General features: G+C 39.8%; 1 protein-coding gene across 10 annotated transcripts in view; it reads right to left on the bottom strand.

Annotated features, from left to right (window-relative positions):
• Window positions 1-26271, bottom strand: part of ABI1 (abl interactor 1) — a 79496-nt gene that overhangs the window by 35371 nt on the left and 17854 nt on the right. For all 10 annotated transcript variants that reach the window (XM_083880415.1, XM_083880417.1, XM_083880416.1 and 7 more), the window contains exon 2: window positions 19995-20162. In XM_083880415.1, the coding sequence (XP_083736541.1) occupies window positions 19995-20162 (168 nt within the window). The remainder of the gene's footprint in view (window positions 1-19994; window positions 20163-26271) is intronic.

The following is a 26271-nucleotide window of genomic DNA, read 5'->3' as shown; positions in this document are numbered from 1 at the left end:
GATGAAAGTGCTAGTAACTCAAGTATTTGACTTGAAACTATTGGTTACATTTTGTCCGATCCACACCAAGATACTGTTCAAGAAACTCAAGAAATTTACCTACAGAAATAAAATATTTACTTCCCTCTCTTGTTCAGGAGAGTCCAAGCACTAAGCAGGCTTGGCCTCACAGGAGACAGAGAGAGCAGAGCGCCAGCACGACTGGCATTGGGAACTGTGACCATCAATTCTATTGACTAGAAATTGTTTGAATATCCCAGGTGTTACCATACCATCGCAGAAACAGACCAAAACTGGTCAGTTTGGTAAGCACTTGCCTCTTCCCAGTTCTTCAGTGCAGACATCTGGTTAAGTTAACAAATATCTGAGAAGCATACAAAATTGAAAGGAACTTTGATTGAAGTACTGTCCTATTTTAGGGACTGGTGGAGTCAATCCTGTCTCTTAAATGTAGAAGACTGATGCAATCTTCTATCATGTCCAGTTAGCTATCAACTGTGTGAAATTTAAGTCCCTAGTTAGCTTTGAACAAATCTCATATGAAGGCACTGAACTAGAGGCTTTATATTAGTTATTTTTTATTTTCATCATTAAAAAGGGAATAGCCTTTTTTACCATTCCCCTCTTCAAGAGACGATTTCAAGATATTTTTAACAGCCTCTTGGACAGTAACTGGAATCAAGTCTGCTAAAGCACTGTCAATTTATCAGTCAATCCACAGAAGAAACCCAGTGCTAGCAACAAGCAATGGTTACTAGAGGGAAAAGAAAAAGGGACATGCTTTTTCCAGTTCCCCAAATTCCTTTAAGAAAATAAGGATTTCAAGACTTTTTTATTTCACATCCTTCAATCCACCTTTCACTAAGGCTAATAGTTGCCTGAACACCACTATCTAAATTAATTTGAGAATCCTCAGATTATCCTGCCATGCCTTTTGAACCTGCACCATGAAAGTAAGGTTTCCTATCACTCTGAAGCATTTGGACACCTGAGTATCACCTTGAGTGTTTGCTTTGAATGGGGTACTGGCAATGTAGGAGGCAACTGAAATAGATTTAAGAGTTGTATTTCCAGAGCTGGAAATCCAGCAACGTTTTCTGGTAGGTTTATAGATAGAAGTTTCTCACACATTCTCTTCAGTATACAGACAAGTGACAATAGTAGGACAGGCTCTTCAGAAAGCTTCATCTCCTGAAGTCCTGGTAAATCCAGGCCTCTTAAGGTAAAGGGCTAGAGGAGCCAGATAAGCCATAGCTCATGTAATCTGATACGCCACCTCCCTTTTCCTCCACAGAGGGGTCACATTCAAGAGCTTTTACAGATTAACACAATGAACTAAGACCATCAACACACATATATACAGCAACTTTCACAGTCCATATAAAATGTTTGTCACTAGCAGAGGGGGAAAGGCACTAGAGAGATCAAAGGAAAAATAATGAGAGAAACACTAAATCCTACTTTCAGAAGTAACTCATATGTAAGGGTACATTTTTAAAATAAATTTCTACACATAAAAAATATATATAAAAAAATAAAATCACAATCCTAACAATGCATTTTACTATTATCCAATGAAGAGAAGGGTTTAAAAACTGTTGACTGTGGGCCTTATTTTGGCAGTTTATCACTATTTCTTCAATTATGTCTGAACACAGATTATATATCAAGTTAATCCTATGGAGCTAGCCATGATTTAGAATTTATATCTTTCTTTATATACACTAGCAGTTTTTTCTCAGATTCTCCTAGCAATTGCCATTGGCATAAAGCAAACCAGATTTCAGAAATATTTGAAGATATTTTATACCTTCACATAGATTTTTTTTTCTGGGATATCAGGACAGCTATAGGAGGTGAGTGGTCAGGGAGTAAAGTATACCATAGATATTCCATTTACTCAGGACTGTATGGTTTTAGAATTCAGAAGCACAGAATGTAAAACAATAATGCACAGTTTCGTAGCAGGTTTAAGCTGTATTCATTTCAAGACATACTTAACAAAAAACTGATTCCTAACAGAACATGTGCTTGCAAGTGTTTAAGAAAGAAAAAAAGCCTTGTTAAAATCAAGAAACCGAAAACAGAAGCTAGAGAAACAGGCTTAAAGATCACTAGCCATAGAAAAATAGCCTCACCTTTAGCCTTTCTTCCAAAAGGAAGACTAGGCTTCACTGAGAACTGGACCCCAACTGGAGCCCAACTTTGACAACGTGACCTGTGGAGCGGCACATACACCTATACAACAGCACAGAAAAGGAAAAAGAGAGGCCTGCTCACCTAAAGGATTATTTCTATAGATGCTTTTCAGAGTACCCTATTGGCAAATCTGCCAGAGAAGCTGAGCAGAAAAGGGACATGGGGCAAGGACAGACCAGAGGGGCTGGGAAGGGGGTACATGACATTCTAGGACAAGAATCAGAGCAAAGAAACCAGCCCAGTCGTCCAAGAGCCAGACTTGAGTTTATGCCTGGTTTTTCTTTCCTGGTGCCAAGTGCAGATGGGAGGACTGCTATGGAGGATTCATCCCTCAGACAGCACTGAAGGAAAGAAGCCTCTCACGTTATTCTCTTAATGGCTATTTCAAGCATGCTCATGCAAGAGGCTGATCAGATAAAATGGAGCACCTGACAAAAGGCAGTAGGTCTCACCTATGAAATGCCACCTCACAGAATTAAGGTCTATGAATAAGAAATATCTTTGTAGAGACACAAGGAAGTCTCATCACACCCTCACCCCCTGCTCCCCACTTTCCCCAACTGAAAGAAGATGATGTCAACACAGAGCATACGGAGAGGAGGTCCACAGAGTATCTCTGGGAACAGTGAGAGAGATGTGGGAAGTCAGACTGACAGATGGCAACTGAAGGCAAATGGAGTTTAAGTCCTACAGAGGAGGAGATTTTTAGCAGCTCTGGAGAGGCTCTTACTTTGGAAAGAAAACAGTTAACAGCCCTCTCTCCTCTCCACTGCATTGGTGAAATGCCAGAAGCACTTTGCTAAAGTTCACATAAGCATGGGGGAAATGGAACTTCAAACATCTGGAGTATGGAGGTCAGACAGCACTGCAGAAGCAGCTGGCCTGCACACAGGAGGCGGCTGTCTGCCAGGACGTCAGTGAGTGAAGAGGTGGGATGGGTCTGTGGCTAAAAGCAAGAGCCTGGAAAACGGCAGATTGAAGTTCTATTCCTGGCTCTGCCAGACTTCCTGTGCTATGCCAAGCCAGGAGCTTTGCTGCTTGGGCTTGGAGCTGTGCACCTGCAGCAGCACCAGGAATAGACAGAGTACAGGTGGGCACAGGTACAGGCAGCACTGCCACAGCTGCCTGCTCTGGGCACAGTGACACTGTGACACACAGACAGCCCAGATTTCTCTGTTAAACACCTTCCACTCATGTTTTTATTTGCTAATGAAAATGTCAGTTACAGATAACACTTCCTGTGCTTTGGGAAAACCTACTGCCAATTTTAACCATTTGAGCAAACTAAATGTACATACACTGCAATAAGAAGCATATTATGAACATTATTCATTAAAAAGAGAAGCACTAGCCCTCCAGTGACCTGTGATACATGTTTATACAGAGTACAACTATTTTTGTTTGTGTTCTAGATAACTTTATTTTCTTTCAACTACAACTGCTATTTCCATACCTTCTTCAAGAGTTTGAGTATGATAAACAGATAGAAAAAAATGCACCACTAATGTAGATATCTGTGGGAAGACATAGAGAAGAGGAGACAAGGCATTTATCTCCACCTGCCTCCTAAAGTCTATGGCTTTTCAGCATTTCTCAATGTCAGGAGAGAGGAAGAGAGAGAAATAGCTTCCATGGTTGTTCCCTGTTCTGACACAAAATCCCTGATCACTGTAGAATATGGTTTCCAGTATTTGCAGGAGAGTCAGCTGTGGCTGAACCCCACACTCCACCACTTCACAAGCGCTGCACAACAGGAAGTACAGATCCAGCTCTGCATGAGACCAAAACTACAGCACATGGCAAATTAACAACTGGTAACCACTCATTGAGTTTCACACTGTGACAAACATCTTTCTGAATGTCAGTTCTTTTACTCAGCCCTTCCTCTGACCCACCACCTCCCCTTCACCAAGACAGGATTTCAATAAGAGAACTATCAAGGTACACCCCCTCTCCTCTAGTATTCCATACAGTGAGCTGAACAGACATTTCAATGCTTAACTAACATCAGTTGCTAATTAAAATCAGTCTTTAAAGTGGAAGACATTTCAAAAGAGAAGTGTTTCAACAATACAATCTGATAGATTTTCGACAGAGCAACATTTGGGATGTGTAGTCATGTTATATTTGTATTCAGCCCTAAAAAGCATGAAAAGCAGATAAATGCTTTTGATAATGCAAAGTCAAAATTCCAGCTGTATGTGTAAGTGTATTTCAGTCTGTGAAATTAGGTATCAGTTCAATTCAAATTTCTTTTTCTTGGCTGGGTATTCCTGAAGATAGACATGACTAAGTCAATTCAAAAGAAAAAAAGAAAAAGAAACTAAATATGCTTATGCAAGCTTCCACATAAGAGTTCTGACATTCTAAAGTAGTTGATTGAGTCCCTCTTTTCCTTACGGGAAACAGTGCACTTGTCTAGAATTAAACAAAACATACAAACCTAAATATATTTTTGACTGTAGGAAAGCACAACAGAAAGGAAAAATTAAACGGCTTCTTCAGTAGTTTGGACTCACTAAAGAACCACCAAGGGAGTAGAACAAAACTGTATGTCAAACGAAAAGCATTTTGTGTGCCAAAAAAAGCAACTTCACAGGAGATGAACATGTGCAATTGCAAAGAGCACTGCAGGTGGCTGAAAAGGAAATCATCTAAAAAAAGCCTATGAAAAATAAACTCAACAGAACAAGTCTGAATTTTCTGAAAGTTTGTCTGAGGTAAGAGGCTGATAAAGCTGTAACAATGACAAGTCAGAATGCTCATGCCTAAACAACAGCAAAAAGCCCAAACCCCAAAACTTCACATTTAGTTGTGTGTTGGCAAGTCAAACTGAGAAGAGCGTAGGACCGAACTCACACAAAGAGAAAGTGAGCTAATATTGCCTTAGCCTTAATGTATCACCTCTTCAGTGCTTTATTTAATCAGCTCTAATAGCAAAAATAAAATATTTTCCAATAATAAAGGTTACATTACATGGATGAGATAGTGGATTTATTGTGTATTTCAAAATAATGACAATGCTAAAGAATAACAAAATTCGCATATAAAAGTTATTCTTGTTTATCATATGTATTTACTTGAACGTGGTCTGGATTAATTTTCAGACACATAGTTTTCTTAAAGCAAGAAAATCCCAACCACCAAATGACCTAAAACCAGCAACAAAATACACGTGCGCACATAAATACACAAACACGTACACAAAAATGCCTCTCCCAAGCACCCTCCTCCTCCACATGAATTCAGGGCCTATGAAGTGTCTAAGGCTGACAGTTGTGAGAGAGACTGCTTCCCCCATATGTAAAACAAGGACAACAGATATTGGAATAACGATGGGTATCCTTTAGCTACTTGCAGACAGTTCGATTACAAATCCCCCAAGGCACAATGTTCCTTCTATCCCTCTTTGATCATATGTCATCTGATGGCAGTGATACGAGCTAGGCAGGAGATTGCTGAGATTTTGGCGTGTCTTCATTGAAGACTAAAGAAGCTGGTTAGTTGCAAAAGTAAAAGTCCTTTATTACATGGTTAAATCAGCCTCAGGAAGGCAGAGTTATAACAGTTCATGCCATTATGCAGAAAGCCTTCTAGCATAAAGTTCCCAAGTCCCATGCAGAAGCAGCAGCAGTAGCATCTGTGATCTGTGTTCCATGTGGTAGTGGTGATGGTCCTGTGATCTCCAAGCAGTGTATTTTTATTCTATTTTTAGCCAATCAGGTGCAAACACGGTTCTACTACTGCCTTGTTGGACCTATCCAAATCTAACATTGATGTGTGAAAGTAGTTATAATTTCTTACACAAATTCTATGTATATGACTCTACTGTTCTAAGAACGTTAGCAATGCTACATTATGTTTTTGTTATGTCTAGAACTTATGACTTTGTAAAAGGTGAAGCTACTGAACTTTAAGTTAGGCTTTTTCTTACTAACTAATACAGTCTCTCATTTGCTTAAGGCACGTAAAATATTCTCTACTTATTTAAAACTAAACTTGCATTTCTACCTCATGTCTGTGTGGATTTATATATTTTAGTATCTCTGAAGGTTTTAATTCAGCCCTCACATTTCTCAGTGCCTCTGAGCCTGTGTGGATGAGGCCCAAAGGGATTTGTATCCCAACAGGAGATGTGCTGGTTTTCAGCGGGGTCAGCACTGCACCAGGAGTAACTCATGAGTATTAATTAAACAGCCATCACGTGGCTAAAGGCCACACTATCTACACCACAAGCTCTCTCGGATTAGTGCCACAAACACAGCTTACCCTACATGAAATGTCTATTTCTCATTTCCTAAATGTTTGAGGGTTGAATATTCTACTTAGTACAGAAGAGAACTACTAAAGTTCAGGACTTTAAAAGTATTTTTTTAATAAAAAAGTTGGCAAGAAGCTATAGCAAACAACTTTGTTGAAACACTATGAGGTCCTACTCCAACGGAGTGATAATCACCAACAGCAATATTTTTCCTCTTGTCCCTCCTCACCATTAATAAAATAGGGTGGCAGAAACAATCCTCAGCCACTACATATTCCAGTCTAAAAGTTTTCAGTACACATATTCTATTTTACAGATCATTTACTACCCATACTACTATCTTCTGCATATTACTGTAGCAAAGAGCTCTTCCATGTCCCTTGAATACCAAAACGACTAGGATCTGACAAGTTCTTCACTTTTGTTTTCAAACACAAATACAGAACAAAACAGATCAACTTGCTAATGCAGCCTCTCCTTTCTCCAACCCCTTTCAGCAAGAAGGTACATCAACAGAGGACAAGCTTAGAAGCATCATGAATTTCCATCAGCTCAAACATCTTCCAGAAACTGAGTTTCTACAGCATTGCATGTGGATGCCTCTTAAGATACTCAGGCAAAAAAGGAGAGTTGACAAAAATTCCCCCACTTGTTTCCTAAGACTGCACTACTATTTTGGACTAAGTCATACAGACTTCTTGCAATTGGGGATATATTAAGTAAAAGCAGAAGACAGACAAGCAAATCACAAGCATGTATGACATTTACCAGTTTAACAGGGTGGGAAAGAAGGGCCAAGCCAGAGTTGAAATTGCTAAGGCTGCTCTAATTCTCCATTGCCATTTTTATTTCCACACACAACTCAAACGGGAAGTTGCACATTGTTTCTGTAAATGGATTTCCCTTAGCCTCCCAACTCTTGGCTGTAACTGATATGAAATACAGCAGTTATTTTTGTTGGTAACATCCAGATGGCCTCAGAAGTCCTAGCAGCACTTACCCCATACTGAGCCACAACCTTATCCACCCAAAGCTTCTTCTGACTAAGGCAGGGCCTACTGGCAGAGGGAGCTTGGCCCAAGAAGAAACTGTGCTACCATTCAGCCTCTCCAGCAGTATCACATCTCAGGTTTGTACATGCATACACCCAAAAGTGAGATCTTGACTCCATCCTGTACAAGAGCCCCTGAACACAAACACTGCAGCCTGATGGCAGGTTAAAAGACAGCACAAGTCTTGAAGAGAAGTCTTGTGTGTAAGCACAGAGACACAGGCACACCACTGTGTCCCTGCTGCTGAATGTATTATCCTACTGTTGTTACAGTCAGTTCATTAGACTGATGACGTGCTAAGAAATTAGCCATTTCCACTGTGCAGTTATTAGCATAATGATTAAATACGATTGCAAACACTTAGGGAGAAGCAAAGCATCAGCCACTGGAAAGGACATAGAGAATGAAGGCAGTCAAAGAAGTCTGCAGTTCTGAAGACCTTGTCTCCCGGATAATTGAGCCCACAATTCAGGAAATAGGGGACCAAGAACAAAACACTGCCTGTCACAAGAAAATGGCAGGAAAAAGAAGACTGGCCATCTCCTCCTGTTACTTTAGGCAGAAGTTATGCATACACTACACTAATACTGACCATTGAAATGTTTACAGAACTGAGGAGGGCAGAGGGGTGCCCTGGTAAGGGCGCTCCAAACACCATGCTGGGTTATAAGCCTCTGAACATCACATGTTTCAAGAAGCAGCTTTACCACTCCACAGTCACAACCACCACAGACATGTGCACAACTGGACACTGATTTGTGCAGTGCTGGACAGCTAAACACGAACTGAAGAGTCACTGAACACCTGCAAGAAACCTGAGTGCACAGAAAAGTGGTGGGGATTGATAAACCACTACCTTAATCAGAGAGGGAGGAGCTGCCAAGTTCCCCAAGAGATGAAGGGGTACAGCACAACACAATTTAATGAGCTACTAAGGAGACAGCTGTGCAAACTTCTGTGGCCTACCTCCCCCAACTACTTTGGTAAAGTAGGGAGGTCAATGTACTTTTTGGATTTAAACTGTGTATATCCATTCAGCAATAGAGTGTGTTTACTCCCAGAAGTATACAGCTAAAAGAAACAACAACTACACATTTGTTTTAAGAACTACCACAACTAAGGAATCTCAGCAAATGGGCAGGAGGGGAAGAGTACATAGGAAAATTATCCAAGATCTACAGACTGCTCACAATCTGTTTTCCCAGGATGTTTGCTTAAGTCACATAATTGTTTGCAGAACCTCTGCTTTCTAAAAATGCATTTGAAAAAATTCATTCCACATTTTCTTAAATCAGTTTCTGCTGATTAGATGATGGTTTTCAATATTCTCAAAGTAGGTGATCTGTCATTATCCAATAATGACCAGTCAGCAGCGTTCTCTGAAACATATTCTAGGCAAACATTTCACATGAAAAACAGTATTTTAAAAGTTTTTCAAATAATTTTTTTAATGTCAGATATATTTAGTCCAAGTATTTCAGCCAGCTCTAGTAGAGAGCACCTCTGAAGAAATTTCTGCACTGGACTACACATTAATGCAGCTTAAGAAAATACAATCTTAAAGTTGTTGAGCTGAAAATAAGACGCCAGAAACTTGGAGTTGTGGTCTCCTCACTCTCCTTTTGCTCCCACGTCTGGACCTCTAGAAGTATGAAGCAAGCTAACTGGGAGTGAAGGTTGATGCTCTTGCTGCCAGCCCAGGGGCACACTGCACTGCAGGAGGAATTTGCTGCTTAAAGCAGCAAAATCCCCAGTGACTGAAGTTGAGTTTTGCTCAGTGAGGGCTTATGGAAACCATCCCCCACTTCCTGAGCTTTCTGTTATTTATTCATGTGCCACAGTCTGAGCTCAGAAAAGGGAAAAACTTGTTATTTTAACCAAAGCACCATGAACACTCCCAGAAATTCTCTCCTCCAGTTTTAGCATTTGGATGCCAGAGTACCATCAAATGCTACCTCTACATCAGGGGTGCTTCAAAGCTGTAATAGATGCAGCACTTCTGAGGTCAGTTGTCATGCTACCATCAAAACAAGGTACTAGCAGACATATTTACAGGTCTGAACACCATCCATAACACAAAACCAGATATGCTTAATTGCACATCAGTTTAGGATGAGGCTAAACCAAGGATATGTAAGCAGTGAGATGGCCATCCTCAGTGTGAAGAGTGGAACAAATAAAATAGAGGATGACCTGGCTCCTATCAGCTTATAGGTGATATAACCCTATTGGTGCTGGCTCTCAAAGTGAGATTCAGAATGTATAAGGAATCAAAATACATCAAAATAAAGTAGCACAGGTAAGAGATTAGATAGTTGAGAAAGGCTAATTTGTTTCAGGCATTTTGATTGGACTTCTTTACCTTAAAGACTCATAATTATGTGAAGTTAGAATGTTTCTGTTATGATTTGGAGGTTCCTCCATTTCCCAAATGGAGATTTTCCTCAATTACTTCAGCATCTCACTCATCACCACAGCAGGCAAAAAGTGCCCTGAGATGGAGAACTGAAATAACATAAAATTTCTACCATTATTCCACTCTCAGAAACCATAATCAGCCAAGACAAGTGCAGGTCAACTGCATCATTTCAAGATAATTAAAAATAAGAAAGAAACTTACGTTTTAATTAAAAGAAATTCAATAACTATTTAGAGGAATACACAAATTGCTAGTCCACACTAGCAGGCATCTTATTAGCTTACCATACACTATGAGCTATTAAAGAGTAAAAAATACGTACCCTGCTCAAGAACTTCAGTTAGCACGTTCTTCAGCACACCTTAGGTGACAAACCTTAGCCACAGCAGAACTCATCTTTTCTAGTCCTGTACTACATCTGGCCATTACTGCATCTTGCTCAATACTTGACTTAACAACACACGTAAGAAAATCCTATAAATGGACAAAGAAGGATCAGCTTCCCAAAGATAATGTTTATCTCCTTTCCAGTCAGATAAAGGTTGATTTGTAGTTTGAAGGCTTATCTTGCAACTTTATATAGCCTGGTTTTGAATACAGTTCAAAAACATTAACTTAAAATGAAAAAAAAAAAAAAAAATCTGCTAAGACAGAGTTCAACATGCAAGCAGAAATTCCTATGTTCAAATCAAGCCTTTCAGTCATTATTCAATTTCCTTGTTTTCATATTTTCAAATGATGGCCCAACTGACTTTTCCTGAGGCAATGATATGATTTATTATTTCCATCATGACCCCTCTTAACTCTAAGGTTCCCATCCTACTTGTTCTTACTTTATATTTAGAAGCCTAATAGCTTTTAATCATACCCTTGCTGCTCCTGGTCTTGCCACACAGAAGAATTTGAGATAGCATGACAAAATCAGGTTGATTATTATTTCTCTCTCGCAAGCAAGGACAGAGAAGCCAGTTAAAGAAATAGCAAGCCATGCTTCAGTCCTGGTGTGAGACCACACTGAATTGTGTAATTGGATCCATAGTAAATAATCATCCTAAGACAACCTGAGAGGGGAAGAAGCAAATGCTTTTAGGCATGAACAGGTGAAGCTACATTGAACATTAGCATTCATACAAGAATACATTAAGAAATCATACCTACTCAGCAGATTCTCAAAGAGAAAGCAAACAACATAAAAACCCTGTGATTCTGTGGTCACATATTCTTTACATTTTTATGCCCATAAGACAGAACAGGGTACAATATTAGCCAAAATCATTAAATAATATCATTATTTGTTGGAACCAGAATTTAATATTAGAGAGGAAAATGACAGCTCTAATAATCTAGTTTTTGGAATTGAGAAAGAGGCACACATACTTTTATGCTAGTTATTTCTACATGCATAGTCAACATTTCAAATGGGAATGACTGAAATAGCAAATGATGGCCTTAGCAAATTGTCACTCAAAACATGCTCATTTAAAACACATTCTGAGTTTTGTCTAACAATAAAAACCTTATATACAGTACAGGGTTTAAACAACAAACAAATTTACAGTTTTATTTCCATTACTGCCACAATGTGATGGCACTAGCACCAAGGTCAGGGAAGAATCAACAATATTCTCCAGCAAAATAAGCTGTCTCAAATAAACAATGTTCAGGGTAACCTATTTAGGTCTTCAGCCATAAATAGTACCATTCAACACAATTTTTTATTTTTTTGCAGTACAGTAAAGGGAAACTTCCCTTTGTGGTCTGTGACTGCCCCAGTGATGCAGAGATGATGCTGGGGAAGGGAAGGAATTCCCACTGGGGCTCAGGAGTCACATAACAAGTGTTTAGGAAGATTAACATAGTGGGACAGATTTTCACACTTCATATACACTTTTTCAAAGTCACAAAAAAATAAGAGAAGTTGTCCCAGCTTTAAAAGAGCAGCTACCAAGTCATTCATAGACATCCCATGAACTAATAAAGTGTTCTCTGTATATACATGACCAGTAAGGGGGCTTTTACAAGACACAAATAACAGATATCAATGGGTCCCAAAAGGCTGCTAATAAAGGGAATAAAGTCAAACCAGCAGCAGTATAAAAAGTGGCAGTGTTATTATTGGCTTATAAACACTCATGTGAATCATTACTTGGTTTTCCACCTGCAGATCAAAGTTAAGTAAGCACTTATGTGGCCCCAGTAAAACCAGCCAGCAGAAAGCACTAAGTTCCTATCTTAACAGCACAAGAAGTCCAGCCATAAGCACCTAGCAGAATGTGTTGTTGTGCTTGAGTGGCAGCTCCAGTGATGCTGTACAACGAATGCTGTTACTTATCTGCTCCACAGTAAGTTTCTTGTACTTGTTTTTCCTCTCCATTTCCCCAAAGAGACTCAGCTCAAGCACACCACTATCCAGCTGCCACAAAAACCAACATCCCAAATAGCTGCACTGGATGGCATGTGTACAGCAACTGACTAAATGCCTTGGTAGCTGGTTACCTGCTGTTTTATTAGGCACAATGTTATCATCTCATACACTGCATTTATGCAACTAAAACACTGACAGAGATAAAACTTTAATTTGATGTAAACCAGGAACTATTCATATGTGAACACTGCTGGTTTACTAAGACTTAAAATAGAAAGAAAATCAATTTCAGGCAGCAAGCTAATCAGATGCATCTGAAGAAAAAAAACAAAACAAGACTCCTTGGAAAGTCCAATATGTGACTTCCTATCACATCAGTGATATAAAGTGACGCATTTTGCCTGCGTTAGTGTATCTTAGTGACACATTTCGTCTGTGTGGTATATCTTCCAGATATGAGAGGTTTTCATTAAAAAGACTGCACAAACACTGATGACTCCTTTATTACACAAAATTGTCAAAAAGGCCTTTCAGAGTCATGTTCACAGGCCTGGATTTTTGGCCTTGATTTCAGAAAACAGAAGGCTGCATCAGGCCTCTTAATTTAGTATTTAATGAGGTATCCAGAGCTTACAGCCAAATAACCATTGAGCAGAAAGAAGGTTTTAATGGTCTAAAGCACATATAAAACTACCCATTCAGACTGCCCTTCCAGCAGACAGTGGAATGGAAATAAGTATATGAAGGAATTCATGACAGTCAATGGCTATTAAACTAAGCAACTTTGCCCATTCGCCAAAATATTCAAAACCCTGCATTCCACAGAGAGGAAAAAAAAAAAAGAAAAAAAAAAAAAAAAAGGCATGAAAAAGTTTTTGGTTCAGCTTCTTCTTCATCAAAGCAACCGCTCTTCCCCATCACAGAAAGGCTGACATTGTGGTTGCTCTCTCATAGGTATACATAACTAAGTATCATGGGGGGGTTGCTTTGATTTGTTTGTTGGGTAACTGTGCTGGGGTTTTCTTTTTGACTGCATCAGCTGAACTGCACAGGAATTACAGACATCCTACATGTATTCATTTGTGGACAGGAAGGGAATTTCTCTGTCGCCCTGATTTTCAGCCTTCTGATGACCTTTTTTACATACTTCTTCTGGAGTTTCTCAAAACAAAGTAGATTGTTTTCATACTTCTCTGTGGACTTCTGAATTGACCATCGGGGTCAGAGAGGTGTTCCTCCTGTCCTCCAACCCTTGATCAATTCCCAAATCCTATTTAAACCCCAAATCATAATAAACTAGCCTTCTTCTCCTCACTTCAACCTGGCGGTGAGTGTAGTTCTTCCGTGTCATAAATTGCAACATTTCTCAGCTGAATGACTGACAAGGCAACTCTTACCCATTATACTACTTTCTGAGAAATTTATATATATATATATCATGTAGAAGCTGATATGCACAAAGTTGACAACAATTTTCATATGCAGTCAGATAAACAGAGCAAGCACAGCACAGCTTCTTGGGGCCTTGGCCTCCATCAGGGAGAGAACAGGAAGAACAGGATGTGAAGCAAAGGCCACAGAGATAACTGTGAGCACTTTATTAGGAGAGGGAACATCACCCAAGGCAAGCTTAATCTAAACAAAAGGTGCAAGTTTCTTGCCATAGTTAGTGTATTTGTGGCTGCTGACAGGCACGGGCAGTCCAAGAGAACCAGACAGAAGATGTTATCCTTCTAATGTATACAACATTAGATGATGCACTAGTTCCTGCTGATACTTTTGGTCTTTCCACACTCTTCTGGATGTGTGGAAAGTTTGGATGGAAGTGGAGCTTGCAAGATTCGTACATATGTGATGGCAGGTCCCCCCCTTACTTTGTAGTTATCATCCCCCCACACCAATTAGTTCCTATAACTTATGATGTGCCTTTTAAGGCTACAAAGTCAGCTTTTAGGATACATCCAGCTGCTGAAGTGTAATACCGAACAGAATCATGGCAGAGATCCAGTGCTGCATCACACTCCAAAATAAAAAGGCTTCTCCCAACTTCATGTACTAATCTGCCAAGCTTCAGCTTATGGCTAGCTGTTTAACACTGTCACTATCAAGCGAAAGACTAACTGCAGAGACAGAAACAGACTTAAGTGTTATTAGGCTACCACAACATCACTGCTTTGCTTTTTATCAGACCAAATTAACATAACTCCTTCAACCTCCCCTGATCATTCTCTGCATCCCTCTCTGCTGGACTGCCTCTGGTTTCCCTAAATCACTCCTGAACAAGGCAGAAGTGGAAAAAAAAAAAAAAAAAAAAAAAAAACCAAAAAAAAAAAAAAAAAAAAAACCAAAAAAAAAAAAAAAAAAAAAAAAAAAAAAACAAAAAAAAACAAAAACACCAGCTCAGACCCAGCACTCCAGATGAAATCAAATCATTGCCTTTCACCTGTCAGCCACAATCTTCCCCAGGCAACCCTTCCACAATGTTTCAGATAGCCTTGTGGTGTTGGCTCATGCTCAGCATAGCACTCATCAGCACACCAGTTCCTTTCCAACCCATTGCTATTCAGTCACCTCCCAGTGCACACAAATGCAATTCAGGCCCTGTCCTAGGGTGTAGGACCTTGTACCTTGCCCAGTTTCCCAAGGTTTTTGCTGGTTCAATAACAGTCCTGTGTACTGAAGCTCTGCAATTCAGCACATGAATCACCTTTCCTAATTTAGAGTTAGTCCCAGATTTGTGGCAAATATGCTTTATGCTCTGAACAGTCTCCAAAGAATGTTCTGAACACTGCGGGCTCCAGTACTGACCCTGCTTGTTAGCAGCAGTCAACCATTTGCTAGTTCTGGCTAATCTTCTCTCCAATTAACAGTCCTTCCATCTAGCCCATATGTTCCTCAGGTCAGAGACAAAGGTCAGGGGTCTATGCATTTACTTCTTTCAAAGAGGCAACTTCAGCATAAAAGTACCTGGACAGCTGTACTTAGGAAGCATAGTCTCCATTACAAGGATCTGGAAAAGTCCTTTGCTCCCATCTGTAAGTGTACTAAAGTACTTCACATAATTGCTTGTTTCTAGGCACGACCATCCACATTCATCAGCAGATTTGTCACATTTTTTACCCTCTTTCTACTTCTCGGCTTTCAAACATGAATTAAACTGTGTTGTGATGATACACCACAATCCCTAAATGCAGTATCACATTAATCCAAAATACATACACACTCTGAAAGCTCTTTCCCACAAAAACTCAATCATAAAGAGTCACCACTGTACCTACACTGCCTTTTGCCTCACATGCAATGGATTAGACACATGGTAACAGGCAAGATTCTTCTAAACGAATTCAGGGGAGTTCCAAATTTTTTTTTAGTTCTAAAAGCTTATAACTTTAAATGGTAACATAAGATGTGCATGTATCTTTTTTTGCTGAGTGATGTTTTCCAAACACATTGTTTTGCAATAGTCCCTATTTCACATTAGAAGAGAGCTTCAGATGCAAAAGAAAATCTTCACACTGAATATTTAAGGGCAGCAGTGTTTCCTGGTGAAAATTATCATTTCTTAAAAAGGAGACTATTGCTTTCTTCGTGCTTGGATTTAAATACTGAGCTATTTGAAAACTGTTTATGTAGAGGGGAAAGAAAGGAATAGTTGCTACACCCAGTGCTGCAGCTCTGACATAAACATGAGTGCTGATCTGTTACATTTTTCAGCTTTGACACAGTAAACAAGGATGTCCTTGTCAACCTCTCTCCTCTGAGAAATCTGTCTGTCCCATCTTCATTCTCTTGAACTTAGTGGAAATGAAGCAACAAAAAATTTATCTTTAAGTACATGTTTTAAGTCAATGCTCATTTCCAAGAAGGAGAGGAAGAGCTGAGTACAATCAAGAAACAGTGCCGAGTACAGAGGGACGATCGCTTCCCTAGTCCTGCTGGCCACTGCACTTCTGACACAGGCCAGGATGGCACTGGTGCTCTTGGCCACCTGGGCACATGCTGGGTCAGGTTCAGGTTCAGTTGTTGTTGAACCAACACCCCCAGGCCCTTTTCTGCTGAGCAGCTTCCCAGATACTTCTCCAAGACTGGAATGCTAAAAAGGGTTGTTGTAGTCCAACTGCAGTGCCTGGCACTTTGTCTTACTGAACCTCAGACCACCAGCTTCTTTCAATCCATCCAGCCTGTCCAGACCCCCATCCAGAGCCTTCCTGCCCTCCAGCAGATCAACACTTCCAGTCCACTTGCTGTGTCTGCAAACTAACAGCAAAAACTTGCTCTTGATCCCTTCATCCAGATCACTGATAAAGCTTTAAAACAGGACTGGTGGGGAACACCACTGGCAGCCAGCTGCCAGCTGATGTAACTCTATTCACCAACACTCCTGGGTCCGGCCATCTCAACAGTTTTTCACTCAGCAAAGAGCACACCCATCCAAGCCATGAGCACCCAGTTTCTGCAGGACACACTGTGGGGAATGGTGTCAAAGGCTTTACTAATGTCCAGGTAGACACATCCACAGCTTCTCTCTCATCCACTAAGTGGGTCTCCTTGTCATGAAAGGGGATCAGGTTGGTCAAGCAGGACTTGCCTTCACAAACCCATCCTGGCTGGGCCTGATTCCCTGGTTTCACGTGTCACATGACAGCACTCAAGATGATGGGTTCCATGACCTTCCCTGGCACCGACGTCAGGCTGACAGGCTCGCAGTTTACTGGATCCTGCATTTGGCCCTTCTTGTAGGATGGTGTCTGGGACATTTGCTAAGTTAATGCTGTCAGTGAAGTGTTGGCGCAAAGTATACACTTACTATCTTTATCATCCCAAATCTTGCCTAACAGCATAAGCAGAATCTCTTATACCAGAAGGGTTTTCAAGCTTCTTCAGAAGAATGACCAAGTCTCTGCTCTGCCATATCAGAGCAGCTTGGAAAGGTCAAGTCAGCTTGGCAGTGCTCCAAGTCAATATGAAGGATTTAAACCACAGAGCTGAGCTCTGTGTGTACAGCCCCCTGTACTGGGTGTAGTAAATGATCACATGGCAGGTCACTCCCAGACCCAAGCACTACAGCCAAAAGACAACTGTAACTACAGAAAATGCAGATGCAGCTGGGCAGGTTTTTGCTCTAGCTGCTGTGTGAAAGTCATTCCCGGATCTGCTCACTACATTCGCCTCAGAAAAGTGCTCCCTCACCACACTGCAATTACTCATGTGAAGCCTCTGTGTTTGTGCTCAACCAGAAACCAAAGCCAAATATATTTTTTTCCTATAAAACCAAGCACAATTTCCATTTGTAAAATTAGGCTCCAGTAACAATACAACTCACTAGTCCATCACTTAACTTTTCATGAGTGCTTTTTCCAGTGAAGAAGACACAAAGCTAGAAAAAAATACAGCAGCTACTAATCAGGCTTAACTATCCAGGGATTTGGCTTAGAGTCATCCTGGAGAACATGCATAGTGAACTGAAAAACAGTATGGAAACAGAAACGGTCTGCACTCAGAAGAGCCACAGGACTTATTTCCTTAAAAGAACTTGAGAAATTGTGCTTTATTTCACAGATTGCTTCTCTTTTTTGCAAAACCCGGAATCGAGTAATTGACTGGCAATGCCTAAGTTTATGTTTCTAGGCAATACTTCTTTCATGAAAAAGAATGCCATTTTGAGATTTTGTTCATCCCCATGCTTTAGCAACATGAAAATATTGATACAGGTAGAGGGAAGGACACTCTGAAGATCCCAAAGCATTCAAAAACAGTCTACCACAGCAACTGTACAGCCGATTTAAGAAAGGCAGTTGAAGCATTTGAGCAGAAACACTTCAAAGCAAATAACTGAGCTGGTATGTGTGCATTATCTGTATCCAGTTTAATTCTACAAAATTAGTCTGCAGAGGTTCATTTATAAGCAAGGATTAGTTTCAGGCAAGATCAACCAGGACAGAAACTACAAGCAAGTGACCTTGCTAAACACTCCTCAAAAGCTTTACAAAGCACTGATTGTTCACAGCCTTTAGCAAACAGTTCATGTATCAGGTGACTCAATAGCTTTCAGCATAGTGCCTTCAATCCAAGCAGCAAATAGTACAGTGGGTTAACACCTTTTATGCTAGTATCAAACATTTTGGCTTTTTCCACGGTTAGTCATATTAATGGGCCAATGAGAATTTAACAATAATTGCTTCACACACACTGCAGCTCTCAAACACTTAAGAAAAACCTGCTCAGTATAAGAAGGCATCCAATGCTTGAGAAAATCTGTAGATTCAGTTCCTTATCCAGTAATTTCTTAAGAGATAGTCATAACCCCCAGCATGTCTGAATACTTAACAGAAAAAAACCACCTTATCTACAGCGATTTCATTTCCTCCTACTTTCCTGCTTCAGTGACAGGTGCTTTTTAAATACTTCACACAGCTTTTAGCATTGTTTAGTTCTCCGCACATGTTAACCTCACGTGCCTTTTTGATAGGTTTGTTACTAGGAGGGTCCTTCTAAATGCACTGGAATCTTCTCCCTGCTGACATGCTTTCGATAAAACCACTGTTCTGCCATTTCACAGAAAGATGTTTAGAAACCACAACTCCAAAAACGCAGTACGAGACGTTAGCAGGGCTGTGGAGGGAGACAGCAGAGACCATAAGAAGCGTTTTCCTTCACATATTTGGTCTAAGGTGTGCCACCAACAGGATGCTGCTTGACCAACCAAGGTTTTTAATTCACTGGCTGCACTGAAGAACGTTTTAGGTTGCATCCTGTGTTATTTCTTTTTGAAACATCTCAAAGAGACATAGGACAAAGCCCAGTGAAAATGCAACTGAATTTCAGTAAGAGCACAACAGAATAGATCCTGGGCTTTTAACAACTCCTTCAAGCCCATTTCAGAACAGCAATGTTAGGGTGAAATAACTGAGTTCTGTCCCTGCCTTCATTGGCACTAACATGGCACACATCTGGTTATGCAGCAAGCCACTTCCAGATCAAATAAAGCAGACATTTTTGGCTGAGTTAACATACAATCAGACCAATGATCAGGTACAAGGCAGGCAGCAGCAGCAATGCTCCCCCCCACAGAAGCAGGCAGCCAGGGTGAAGCTTCAGCCAGGGAAATACAGGCTGCCACAGAGAGGGATAGGCTTCTTCTCTCCTGTCATCTATTTCCATGTCCTCATTGCAGCAACTCCCATAATACTGCAGTCACAGTACAAGTCAGGTCAGCTCACTCATTCACCTGCCTTGGCTGAGGAGTCTGGCCTGAGCAGGCAGTGGCAGCATGTTTACCTCTCTCCCCTTCCACACAGGACATGAAATTATATCCTGCATGGCTATGAAAACAAATGAACTCACTGCATGTGTTAAATAAAACACCACCTCCCATATGGCACTTCTAACTGGATTTCCTTCCAAAACAGAATCCTTCTCTCTACCCCTCCCTCAAGTGCAGCTTCAGATCTTGGAATCTTAATAATTAATTCCTGCTTTAAATCAAATATAATTCCAGCATTCTTGATACAGGAACTATTTTATTTTGGTCATGACCTTAACCACAAAGCATGTTTCATAAATATCAGAAAGAAAAAAACCTTACCATTTTCTATTACAATAAGGAAGTCAACGTAAACTATCCAACTCAATAATAAAAGACAGGATAATTCCTCCTCCAACACTGTCAGTCCTCTACTAAAAAAGAAAAGAGATTACCTGGGAGATATGGTTGATGGAGGACTCCATCCTCCGTAGCTGGGACGCTTGGATGTCCAGCAGTTGTAATACATTGTTGGCCAGTGCATTGATCTGATAAGCAACACTGGCTAGAGACTGAGTTGTGTAGGCTTTGGTCTCTTCTAATGCTTTCCTTTTATCTGGAGCCTGTAAAACAAAACAACAAAACAAGCGCTTTAGGCCAGGAAGAGGATGGGGAAAAAGGACAGCAACAAAAAGTACAACCTGTATTTGAAAGAATCTGTAATCAAGAAGGTCTGATTAAGCAGCCAAAGTACTTGATCTGCATGAGATTTTAAAAAATCTAAATCATACTGAGGAGAAAGTATTTGAAAAATATTTAACGATAATAAATTTAGATGCCAAGAAACAATTCATTCAGTAGGAAAAACAACACTACCATGACTGGAGTCGAGTTTCTAAAGCCTGTCCAATCCCTCATTTCTCAAAAAGCCTCCAAATCCCCATGACCACTGAAATGCTCTTTTTGCCATTTCTTACAAGATCATACGGCCAGGGCTAATTAAGACAGAAAAACATTTTCCCATAGTTGGGTGTCCCCTATTCCACATGCCATCTATAAAGCCCACCCTGCAGCTATGCTGGCTACTACTCTCACAGATCAGGAGAAGGGCAAGTAGAGCATCAGGATGGTATGCACAGACGCCTCCTGCATACAGGAATATTTGCAAAATTATCCCACACAAAAGGTTAATAAACTTCCTTGACAGCTGAGAACGTCCATCATTGACTGAGAACACACATATTTTGAGGTATCAGAAAGGAATACATGCTTTCTCCTGAAGGGTAAAAATATAGGGAAAGGGTAACTTTCCCATTGAAATCACACCTTGCTAAGGTAAAATCCTCAGTCTGTCCTGAGGCAGGGCTCCCTAGTCAGAGGGCAAGTTACTGTCCAAGATCAGGAACTGTTTACATGACTTGAGCTGCATGGCCCAAGTAAGTCCCTCCTCTCTGGCAGGATGGGAGACCACCTTTACCACGAAAACACACAGGCAGAATCCCCTTTGAAGTACTCCCTGTATCACACCTTAGGAGCTGGCAGTGTATACTTCATCTGTTATCTAACTTGCAAACTGCACCTATCCAGAATTTCCTTTTTTTCCACTTGCAAGAAAGATGCACTGCATTGCATAAGCAAAAGTTTGCAGTACACAATGCCTCAGTGCTAGTATCGTTTCTTCCCAATTTTATATATTCATGGAACAAATAGTAGACCTCAGCAACCAATAGAAAAGGTCCATATTAGCAGCCTCTTCCAATTAGACTTCTATTTTTACTGTTGATTTCTTTGAATACACTGTACACACATTGTATGCAAGACTTCCAATGTTAAGCACAAAGCAAGGAAACAAAGACATTCCATTAGCATTCAACTGAGTCCTATGTTTTCCACTTTCCATAAACTCATTCATTTTTAAATCCTGTCTCCTATTTTTAAGAAGAAAACCAGAAGGGAAGCTGTTCATATACATTATAAAAGTTGCATCATGACCTAAATACTGCAACATGTTATGCTATGCTACATTTTGCTTATACATTTTTTAAATACCAGTGAGTTCCCTCAAATCCAGGAATTTTATTCATATTCATGACTAACATTCCCAGCAATGTTTGACACTTCTTAGTGACACTTGACACTTGGTTAATGCCATCCTTCAAATGGAATTCATATACATATACGTAAAACTCCATTTTTTAGTATTTCCAAATGCAAACAAAGCTACCTTTCATCTATAAAGAGTATTGACATTTCTAGCTGTCAGAAAAAATTAGTAAATGTCACTTTGCTTCTTCGGAAAACATAACCTGCAAAACAACTACTAAAGGTTCAAGAAAACATTTCCGAAAGCACTCTGGCTTTCCAAAGAAGCATTTTAAACTTCAAATCACCACTAGCAGTGAGTTTAAAAACATTGTCTAACTGAATTACAGCTGAAAGAAAACAACTGTAATTCATACTTGAACTTCCGCCACTATGGAAAGTGGTAAAAATGCAGGTAGCAGATTAGGTATCTGAAATAAAAAGGTTTACTGGACTAGACACAACCAATAAAGCAACAGTCAACATCAGGGTAACTTCATATAAACTCAAGTGGAGATCTGCAGCCTTTACTCAAGCAATTTTCTAATTATTAGGTTTCAACTAAATACTGTTTGGCTAAACACTAAGAAGTGACAAAGTCACAGCAGTCCATTACTGAGTGTTGTCAAATGAGAAAACTTCAGTGTATAACAAGTTTCTTTTCATCTGTAATGATTCGTTGATTAAATGTCTTGCTCTCATTTGCCTAAACACCAAAGGTTTTAGTTATTTGCTCAAATTACTACTTTGGCAGCAGGATTAAATGTACATAGCTGAGATGTGGAATGCATTTCATGTCCTGTAAAAACTAGATTAGGAACATTTTCAAGCCTTGCAGATAATTCAGGCAATTTCAGTTTGCAGATTAACAGTTCAGATTAGAACTAATTTAACATACAGTCTTTTGCATTATTTTAATGAGAACTGCTGGCATCCACAAGATATAAGCTAAAAGCTCCACAGACAGCAAAGGCGGGAGGGTAGAGGGAGAAGCCAAGAACTGTGTGACAGAAACAGGAGGGAGCCAAGAGTTCCAATGTTCTTCAACTGTTACTTTCACACCTCTTTTTAAGCAAAAACTGAAAGCAGACTAGAAGACAGCACACGTGTTTACATTCAACTTAATACATAAGCACTAGTTAACTACTCAATTTTAAGACAACACAATACAAAGACTGACCTGACTTCTTTCCTACATCATTCAGAATTACTTTGCCATCTAGTATTAAAATCTTCAAAGAAATTGTTTTTTTCTCCAGTTGTCCTTGATATAAACAAAAATTTTATCTCCTTTAGTAGCAAAGTGGACGTTCTTTATAGAACATGGTAACTTTTGAAGTTTCCCTCCTGTAAGCTCCCACCTGTATCCCCAGTTTACCTTTAGCAGTCGTGTGACTATGACAAAATTGCTGTTTAAAATTGCTTTCAAATAACTAGATTAATACTAAAAAAAAATTTTTTTAAAAAAAATCTCTCATATAATTTAATGGGGTACAAAAAGAGAGTTAAAACTGCATGGCAGTCCACACTGCACACCATGTATTTCTGTCAAATGCAATGTGCATTGTAAGGCTTCCTTGAAAAGTTTACATAAATACTATTGTAAAGTCAAAACTGGTTCTGCACTCAAGCAATCGACACAATAAAATCAGAGTAGAAGCTTAATTACTGAGTCTTCAGTTCAATGGCATATCAAGCTCAAATGATGAGCTTCATGTCCATCACTCTACAGCTGATCTTTACACGTCACATTTTCTTCCCCTCTCCAAACTGCCACCCACATGGGCACATCCCCTAAACACTGTGTGTGCATTGCTCAAGACATCTGCCCTCCCACCTCTCTTTCTCAGCTAATTCCCACCATGTGCCAGTTCATACAGAACACAATTGTATGTGCAGGCTCTCTCAACAAATCTCAGCAGCTCGCACTGCAAATCATCTTCAGAATTCAAACTTCCTACTGCAAAGACACTGGTCCATATGCCCAGTACCTGCTGTCCCACCTCTCTTCTCCCTCTTTCAACTTCAGTTCCATTCACTAGGCTTGAAACTCTCTGTAAGATAAATTCCCCACCAGAATAACTGGTTCTATTTGACAAAGGTCAGAAAGTAGCTTATCAGATCACACTAAAGCTGGCTGGCCTAGCAAAAACAAATCAAACAAATCAAAATGCCTCCTTAGTATGTTGCATGGGCTGCTCCACATTTTTCCTCTTCAAGCTTTTGGAATATGTGCAAATTCAAGCACAGAAAAACTCATCCAGGATAAACTACTAACAGAAAACTGACTTAAAGCAGCTCAATAATCAGTAAGTTAAACAGAGTTCTTAAGCATTGAGTGCCCAGCAGCTGTTCAGATGCTTGGAGGTTTGTTGCTGGGCTTGATCACTCTCAGCAATCAAACCACAGGAACAGCTTTACACTCAGTTCTATTTGCCTTTGCTGTCACTGATCACTCACCTTTAAAATGCAACAGTTTGCTTCACAAGTAAATACAAGAAAATTGTTCAGTTTTACATTTTGGTCTTTTTGAAAAAGAACTCCTACCATTATCTGATTAAAGATAAAATTAGGATTACTACAATAAGTTGCCACAGGAATTCAGCAATCTCTGTTATGCATCACAGAATGCAACTATGCAAAGTCATCAATACATCCACTAGTACTGTCTTTTGTTCATCTTATCCTGTATCAATCTTTGATATTTACAGAATGCATGCTTTCTGATAACACAAGCACTACAGTCGAGGTTTCCAAGTCCTGTTTTCTTCACTAAGGTCTTGCCATTTTAGCTTAGAGATCCATATTAAACCACCCAGTGAAAACTTTTATCTTATGGGCTTACAGTAACTATAACCTACAGCACCTAATTTTTCAAGTCAATAGGAAATACTTTTACAGAATGGTGAAGACATACATTCTGGAAGTGGCTTGGAGACTCTTAGACATCAGTACTTTAATCTACCTGAGAAATAACTGTGGACATTTCAAAGTGGAAGGAATGGATTTCTGAAAAGTGGTTTCCCCACTCAGAAAACAGGAGCAAATCTCCCTAATGCAAGGGTTTGTAACATTATGTGGAACTTCAGATATATGAGTCTGAAGTTGCTGCTTCACTGAACTGATAAGGTTTTTAGCAAATCAAAGCTGGTCTTGAGGGTTTGTTACTTCTGACTGCTAATTGCAAAAGACTTGGACATCTCTAAACTATCCACAATATATGTTTTTAGATCAAGTATTCCACATCCAAGCTGTAGTAACGTTTTTAATGTTTTTAAAATGTTTAAATATGCCATATACACTAGATTAGACTTTTGGCTCAGGAACTAAATGTAATTTATGTTGAATATCATGTCCCTAGATCACTGTAAATAACTGAGGAGCTACATACTGAAATAAGTAGGTACCCCACAGATACAGGTTCTCCCTTATCTGTTTTTCATAGAGCTTGTCAAACTGCTTTGTAAATACGTTGCACCATGGTAGACTTTTTGGCTGTCACTGATGGTTATTACCTTAGACTATCATTTTTAAATTAGAGAGACACTGGCAAGTCACAGCAGCAAGTGCCACAAGTTTCTAGATTCTGAAGAACTTTCAGGAGCCAACTACCTACCTGGAAGCCATCCAAGTAGATCTACACAGACTGTGGTTATTAGTAGCAGGTACTGAGCAGAGAGCATTCAGGGTTTCTATCACCACAGATATAGCCTTAAGGGATATATAACATTCCAAAGTGGCATGGGAAACTAAGGTTTCAAAATTTACAAAGGGAGTTGCTTACATTATGTATGCCATGCAGATAAAAATAAGAGTATCAATCAGGTGTGTCAATTGTCTTCTGCAACAGGCTTACAGCACTTCTGCCATACAGCAATTCCACTGAAGAAATTCTCTCTGCAATGCATTAGGCCAGGCAACATATTTACTTCAAGGGGATGGAGAACTTGCTGAGTGCATCCCAACATCCACAGAGTTGTATCTGGCCTGGAATTTACCTGCCTACAAGTTGGGACTGTTCCTCACTGATCAGCACCCCAATTCCCCCAATGGAAAGCCATCAGAAGTTAGAATTTCAAACTCAACCCTTGTCCAATGTACTAGGACAAGAGACACCCTCCCACAGCACCACAGACAAGGCTGTAGAGGGTCACCAGTACACTTCATCTACTCTCTTTCTTCAACATAAGCAGATCATTATCCATATTCTTGTTACTGGTACCACTTGCTCTGCCATTCATATCATTATCATCAGCAGCAAAAACAAATGTGCGAAATTTAGAAAGCAAGTATTTATTTGGGGACAAAGAATAGGAAGGGACTTAGTCCAAATACAGCCTGATAAAATGACAGGACCAACCCAGCCTCCATACAAAGAGCAATTACAGCCAAAAAGCCACACACATTCCATACCACTGGAAAATCTCAAGTAAAATTCTGCATCACAAAGATCAGTACTAAAGTATGTGCAATGAACAAAAATATTCAAGGGTTATTACAATAAAAATCACTTCAGTAAGTCTTTTTGTTGTACTTTTCTACCATTCGTGAATTTGTGCGCATTCAAGTAAAAGCTCAGGATTTTAATTACCCCATAGCTTGCAAGCTATTAATAGCAACATATTGTAGTCACTGAACATGTCCACCTCC

This window comes from Zosterops lateralis, assembly GCF_965231275.1.
Source record: "Zosterops lateralis genome assembly, chromosome: 1".
Classification (NCBI taxonomy): Eukaryota; Metazoa; Chordata; class Aves; order Passeriformes; family Zosteropidae; genus Zosterops; species Zosterops lateralis.
This window is presented reverse-complemented; position numbering and strand designations above follow the sequence as displayed.